Raw genomic sequence first — 6,599 nt, forward strand, 5'->3', positions numbered from 1 at the left:
TTACTTCAAAAAGCTGTAACTTGGCGAAAAAAAATCGCAGTAACTTCTTCTTTTTTTTATATTGAAGGGAAAAGTACACACTTTTTGATCCTTCGAGCAGAATTAGCGAAGAAAACTTTTCTACGCCAGTGAAGCTGTCGAAAGTGGTTAGTTTTTAGGTAAAAACATGTCCTTACATTTTAAAAGCTACAGCAGCGCAGATGCATTCGAGGAAAAATCTGGTGACTAGTTTTGAAGCTGAGAGTGCAAGCTTTAATTAAAAAAAAAACGATCTTGCTACGATGATTTTTAACGGAGATATCGTCGGTAATGTCGAAAACACAAGGGTTATTTCAATGAGCTGTGATTTGGCGAAAAAAAATCGTAGGAACTTCTTTTTTTTTAAATTAAAGAGAAAAGTATACACTTTTTGATACCGTAAGCAGAACTGGCGAAGAAAAATTACTACACTCCGTACAGTGCGTCAAAGTGTGCAATTTTTTAGAGAAGAAACATGGTCATGATTTTGAGAAAGTTCCGGGAAATGGGAAGAGTGAATGCAAATTCCAAGAAGAGCTTCTTAAAGCAGAGGCTTTGCCCTATAAAATGAAAAAAAAACTTTTCAATTCGACCAGTTTTCGCGAAGTTACGCTTATTTGAAATTCGCCAAATTTTGATGTAAATTTCTTGTTGCGTTAATTTTTTTGACCAGTGTATTATTAATTTATATACTACGTAAAAAAAAGTCACGAGATAAGTCAAGAAGACCTCATTTTAACGTCTTTATGACGTCACAAAACCGTATTTGCCAAGAACCATAATGACATCATCATGACTGATACAACTATGACTTTTGAAAGATGTCATTTTGACTTCATTTTGACTTATGTGTTCTCCTTGGGTGAAGCTCGCCGCTCGCTGCGTGACAACTTTTTTTCGGCGCGTCGCTCCACCTCTCGCTATTAGATGATGCCCCACCGTTGCCTGCCGAGTCCGGCCTGCCGCCGTCTACGCTGTCATTCGCTCAGACATTAAAATTAATTTCTCGATAACTATTGCGAATTTTGCAAAATGGTAGAGGACTTTTCTATTCAGTTTGCCCCGGTCTATCTGCCATTTACGGGTGATACGGGTATTAGGACACACCCTGTATATATTTGTATTATAATATAAAGATTTTCATCACTTATAATAATTACCCAATTCTCATTTTCTTTTCTCTTTAGTAAAATTAATATATTGTTATTATTTCTTTATAAAATTTTATTTGGAAAAAGATTTTTTTATTATGCTTTTCTATAATTAATCTCTCTCTCTCTCTCTCTCTCTCTCTCTCTCTCTCTCTCTCTCTCTCTCTAATACATTTAAAATTAAACTGTTAGTTACATAATTCTTTCAAACTTTATGTTAAAAGTGTTTCAAAGTATTAAAAACTGTTTTATAACTTTATATTAAACAACTAAAATACATAAGGCTCTAATATGAAATCACATAATACAGAGTAATAAAGGATATAAGAGCCAAAACGGATGTTAGTGTCTAAGTGACTTTAATTTTTAATTTATTGCGAAAAATTTACCTGAGCTAGGGTTTGAACCCGGACCTCCCCCTCACTAGGCGATGTGTGCAAAGTTGGCTAATCATTTTTCAGCAGATAAAACGAAAGAGAGTTCTTGTTGCATGCAGCGAGTTCTACAGTTCTGAGTAGTGTAAATTATTAAGTAAGTTGTATAAAGGTAAGTTACGTGTTTTATACTTTCTAAAAATATAAATAAAAAATGGAAATTATAGATAATTAATATACATATGCATATATACACAAACTCACACACAATTGATTGGCTAAATTAAAGTATCAAAACCATTGATTTAAAACACAAATACAAAGTCAATCACAATACCATCTACATATCATAACACGTAATATATAAATATGGTACGTATAAACGTGCGTGAATATAATCTCTAAAACGATTTTTAAAGTACATAATTGTAAAATAAATTAGGTATGAAATAAATATACACAATTGTATTATTGAAAAAATTTTAATTTATATTTAATATAAAGAAATAAGTTTTAGGCTTTATGTATAAAAAATGTATAAAAACATATTATGTATAAAAAATATGTATCAAAAATGTATAAAAAATATTATGTATAAAAAACGTATAAAAAATATTATGTGTCAAAGATATGTCAGGAATGTATCAAAAAATAATTAAAATGCGTAATGCAAAAGGGGCAATAAGACCCAAACGCTAGATATTGAGTACAAATATAACAATATTATGTATGTTATTTATTAGGAATAATCAAAGTTAAACGTTTTTCGACCAACACATGTGGTCCTTCTCAATGACAATAAAAATTTTTGGTACTAATGATCAAGTCGGCGAATTAAACATATTCTAATGGCCTCTAACTAATAACTTTAATAAAAATTATAGTGTAAGTAAGAGAAACTTATCGATTAGATCGATGAACGCAATGGTATCACACTATCTCGCATCGTTGTTAGACTCCAATGATGACGCTCGCCTCACAATGCAATATGCAGACGCTTAAGTATTTGGCGTCTACATATTGCACAGTGAGGCGAGTGTCATCATTAAAGTTTAACAACGATGCGAGATTTAGCGATATCATAGCGACCATCGATGCATTCGATAAGTTTTTCTTACGCACACTAATTCTACTAAAGTAAATTGTTAGAGTCCGTTATAACATGTTTCATTTATCATATGTACTAAAAAACCTTTATTGTCATTGAGAAGGACCACATGTGTTGGTCGAAACGTTTGACTTTGATTATTCCTAATAAATAACACATATAATATTGTTTTATCCGCACTCAACATCTAGCGTTTGGCTCTTATTGCCCCTTTTGCATTAAGCATTTTAATTAATTTATATTGAAAATTGCATATGTCGGATAAATTATCATTGTACACTTTGATCCCTGCCTCTCCCTCTGCCTCTTCCTCTGCCCCAGCCTCTGTTCCAGCCGCTGCCCCTGCCTCTGCTTCCGTCATTATTTTGCAGGGTCTTTATTTCTTCCTGCAACTTCCGCATCTCTTGTTGCAGCTTCTGCAGTTGTTTTTTCTTATCTGCAAGATTCTGCTGTCCAGGAGGCTGCTGATGCTGCTCCTGCTCCTGCTGCTTCTGCTGCTCTTGCTGGTCTTTTGGTCGTTCGTCTATTTGCAAAGCAGTCGCTTCTGCAACTACTGCCAGAAGGCGTGTCTTTCGGCGTTCCTTACATTTAGCACGCGACCGTTGCAGTGCTGCTCTCCCTGGCCGTCTATGGGAGACAGTTGTTCTGATTCCTACAATATATTGAACATTATTTCAAAAGTTTATTATAATTCAAGAAACAAAACAAATTAATAATGTAGGAATTGAGAATTCTATCATATGTTTGTCAGATGTGTTTGCGTCCTCGCGTCCACGGGTGTTCCGCATGTAAAGTATTTATTTTCAAGACGAGATGCCCTTGTCATTTGCGAGCGACGGTCGAAAGCGTTAAAATCAAACGTGTCGGAGTTTAACGTATCGATATCTGATTGGTCCACGTAAGCAGTGGCCAAGATAATAAAGCCGTACCTCGGGGGTCGAAAGGAGAGACGTTAGAATTCAGAGAAAGGAGATAGACGTGCGCCGGTTAGCTCCATCATAACGTGCGAGTCGCGAATCTATTGTAACGTTTAGTCGATATTAAATAGAACTGAGTTTGATTTTCACAATCCGATCAAGTATTTATTCCGACATCCGCAAATCCTACAATAAACATTCTTCAAATATATTTTTCGGGCTCATAAGATATAGATTTTAAATTTAAAGAAATGTAAAAAATAATTTCAAGAAATGTGATAACATGTTATAAAGTTTTGAATATAATGTTTATAAATGTGAATGTACATTTTTATAAAGGTGAAAATTTTTCATAATATAATATACTGTTACGCCTTTTGCGGAGACGCAAGCCGCCGGATCCGATCCACTTCTCTTTGCACCGTCACACTAACACTCGATAGCCAAGCGACTTGCCAGATACGGGATATCCAAACCGCGGGCGTAACAATATGAACTAATACACTTAAACAATTTTTACTTTAAATTTACCTGTATGAGTCGTAGGTGTATCGGCAATATCTACAGTCTGATCCATGTTTTTGTATGGAATCGTGCTCGCTGATGAGTTCAAATGGTCTTTTGGTCGTTCGTCTATTTGCGAAGCAGTCGCTTCTGCAACTACTGCCAGAACGCGTGTCTTTCGGCGTTCCTTACATTTAGCACGCGACCGTTGCAGTGCTGCTCTCCCTGGCCGTCTATGGGAGACAGTTGCTCTAATTCCTACAATATATTGAACATTATTTCAAAAGTATATTATAATTTAAGAAACGAACGATAATTAACGAGATTATATCAAGTCATTAGCCATCAAATATAATATTAAAAATATAATATTGAATAGTACAAAATTTAGGTAAATATATAGTAAGTATAAACAATAAAAGACGGGAAAGGACAATGACAGTGACCTTTTTAGATGTCAGGATCAACCAGAAGTCGATTAGTGGGGAATGACCACGGGTAAAAATTTATCATAATATAATATGTTAATTGTTACGCCTCTCGCGGAGACGCAAGCCGCCGGATCCGGTCCACTTCTCTTCGCACCGTCACACTCACGCGCGCATACGTTCGCGGGAATAACAGAGGACTGTTTGCACTAGGAAACAATGTTTAATACAGAGAAAGATTACAATCGGCCCACGACGCGTCTGCTTAAGGCAGGGGCCAAACTCAGAATTAAAAATATAATTATTATTAAACATCCACGACTCGTATCCAGGCGACTCGCCAGATACCGGACGTCCAAAACGCGGGCGTAATAATATGAACAAATGCACTTAAAACAATTTTTATTTTAAATTTACCTGTATAAGGCAAAGGTGGATCGGCGATATCCATAGTCTGATCCATGTTTTTGTATGGAATCGGGCTCGCTGATGAGTTCAATTGCACCTATAATTCACTGTGTGAAAATAATATGCACGGCGTTGTTACTCGCGTGAACTGGCACTGCCAGGAAAGACGTTCGCAACAACGAAAGTTATCCCCCACTTTCATCGCAAAAGAGACGAATAGGTCAGTGACACACACACACACACACACACACATGCACACACACATACGTTTCTTAGAAACAGGCAAATTGAACAGCGTCATAAGCGCCTACCTCCACCCCCTTAGACTTTGATCTCACCTTGAACGCTGTCTCGCGTTGGCCGCGTTGGCCGCGTTGGGGGCCACGGCAATTACCCTTATCTATTCGTCTATAGCTTTTCGAAACGTATGTATGTATGTATGTATGTGTGTGTGTGTGTGTGTGTGTGTGTGTGTGTGTATATATGTCACTGACCTGTAATCGTCTCCTCTGCGATGAGAGTACGGATCACTTTCGTTGTTGCAAACGTCCAGGCAGTGCCAGTTCACGCGAGTAGCGACGCAGTGCAAATTATTTTTACACAGTGAATAGGTGCATTTGAACTCATCAGCGAGCACGATTCCATACAAAAACATGGATCAGACTGTGGATATCGCCGATACACCTACCACTCATACAGGTAAATTTAAAGTAAAAATTGTTTTAAGTGTATTAGTTCATATTGTTACGCCCGCGGTTTGGATATCCCGTATCTGGCGAGTCGCTTGGCTATCGAGTGTTAGTGTGACGGTGCAAAGATGAGAAGTCGACCGGATCCGGCGGCTTGCGTCTCCGCAAGAGGCGTAACAGTATATTATATTATGATAAATTTTCACCTTTATAAAAATGTACATTCACATTTATAAACATTATATTCAAAACTTTATAACATGTTATCACATTTCTTGAAATTATTTTTTACATTTCTTTAGATTTAAAATCTATATCTTATGAGCCCGAAAAATATATTTGGAGAATGTTTATTAATTTGTTTTGTTTCTTGAATTATAAATATACTTTTGAAATTATGTTCAATATATTGTAGGAATTAGAACAATTGTGTCCCATAGACGGCCAGGGAGAGCAGCACTGCAACGGTCGCGTGCTAAATGTAAGGAACGCCGAAAGGCACGCCTTTTGGCACTAGTTGCAGAAGCGACTGCTTTGCAAATAGACGAACGACCAAAAGACCAGCAAGAGCAGCAGAAGCAGCAGGAGCAGGAGCAGCATCAGCAGCCTCCTGGACAGCAGAATCTTGCAGATAAGAAAAAACAACTGCAGACGCTGCAACAAGAGATGCGGAAGTTGCAGGAAGAAATAAAGACCCTGCAAAATAATGACGGAAACAGAGGCAGGGACAGCGGCTGGAACAGAGGCAGGGCCAGAGGCTGGGGCAGAGGAAGAGGCAGAGGGAGAGGCAGGGATCAAAGTGTACAATGATAATTTATCCGACATATGCAACTTTCAATATAAATTAATTAAAATGCTTAATGGAAAAGGGGCAATAAGAGCCAAACGCTAGATGTTGAGTACGGATAAAACAATATTATATATGTTATTTACTAGGAATAATCAAAGTCAAACGTTTCGACCAACACATGTGGTCCTTCTCAATGACAATAAAGGTTTTTT

General features: G+C 37.0%; 2 protein-coding genes across 2 annotated transcripts; one reads left to right on the forward strand and one right to left on the reverse strand.

Moving 5' to 3' along the window:
* Nucleotides 1-2,920: 2,920 nt before the first annotated feature.
* Nucleotides 2,921-4,963, reverse strand: LOC105559208 (pyrroline-5-carboxylate reductase 1-like). The gene is made up of 3 exons (XM_012007319.1): nucleotides 4,918-4,963; nucleotides 4,100-4,330; nucleotides 2,921-3,303 (listed from the first exon to the last, which is right to left on the reverse strand). The coding sequence occupies exons 1-3, from the start codon at nucleotides 4,961-4,963 to the stop codon at nucleotides 2,921-2,923; spliced, it is 660 nt and encodes a 219-aa protein (XP_011862709.1).
* A 598-nt stretch (nucleotides 4,964-5,561) lies between these two features.
* On the forward strand, nucleotides 5,562-6,407 carry LOC105559209 (putative uncharacterized protein DDB_G0279653). Its single transcript, XM_012007320.1, has 2 exons — nucleotides 5,562-5,607; nucleotides 6,013-6,407. The coding sequence occupies exons 1-2, from the start codon at nucleotides 5,562-5,564 to the stop codon at nucleotides 6,405-6,407; spliced, it is 441 nt and encodes a 146-aa protein (XP_011862710.1).
* The last annotated feature ends 192 nt before the right edge of the window (nucleotides 6,408-6,599 follow it).

The sequence above is a fragment of the Vollenhovia emeryi genome, unplaced genomic scaffold (assembly GCF_000949405.1).
Source record: "Vollenhovia emeryi isolate VEMERY1.0 unplaced genomic scaffold, V.emery_V1.0 DF939285.1, whole genome shotgun sequence".
Classification (NCBI taxonomy): Eukaryota; Metazoa; Arthropoda; class Insecta; order Hymenoptera; family Formicidae; genus Vollenhovia; species Vollenhovia emeryi.

What these genes read in the sequence shown, in the direction of transcription:
- LOC105559208 (XM_012007319.1), bottom strand. Translation starts at nt 4,963, where the DNA reads ATGGATCAGACTATGGATATCGCCGATCCACCTTTGCCTTATACAG. An exon ending in TCCACCTTTGCCTTATACAG is followed by an intron (nt 4,331 to 4,917) that starts GTAAATTTAAAA and finishes AATATATTGTAG; the next exon opens with GAATTAGAGCAACTGTCTCC. An exon ending in TACACCTACGACTCATACAG is followed by an intron (nt 3,304 to 4,099) that starts GTAAATTTAAAG and finishes AATATATTGTAG; the next exon opens with GAATCAGAACAACTGTCTCC.
- LOC105559209 (XM_012007320.1), top strand. Translation starts at nt 5,562, where the DNA reads ATGGATCAGACTGTGGATATCGCCGATACACCTACCACTCATACAG. An exon ending in TACACCTACCACTCATACAG is followed by an intron (nt 5,608 to 6,012) that starts GTAAATTTAAAG and finishes AATATATTGTAG; the next exon opens with GAATTAGAACAATTGTGTCC.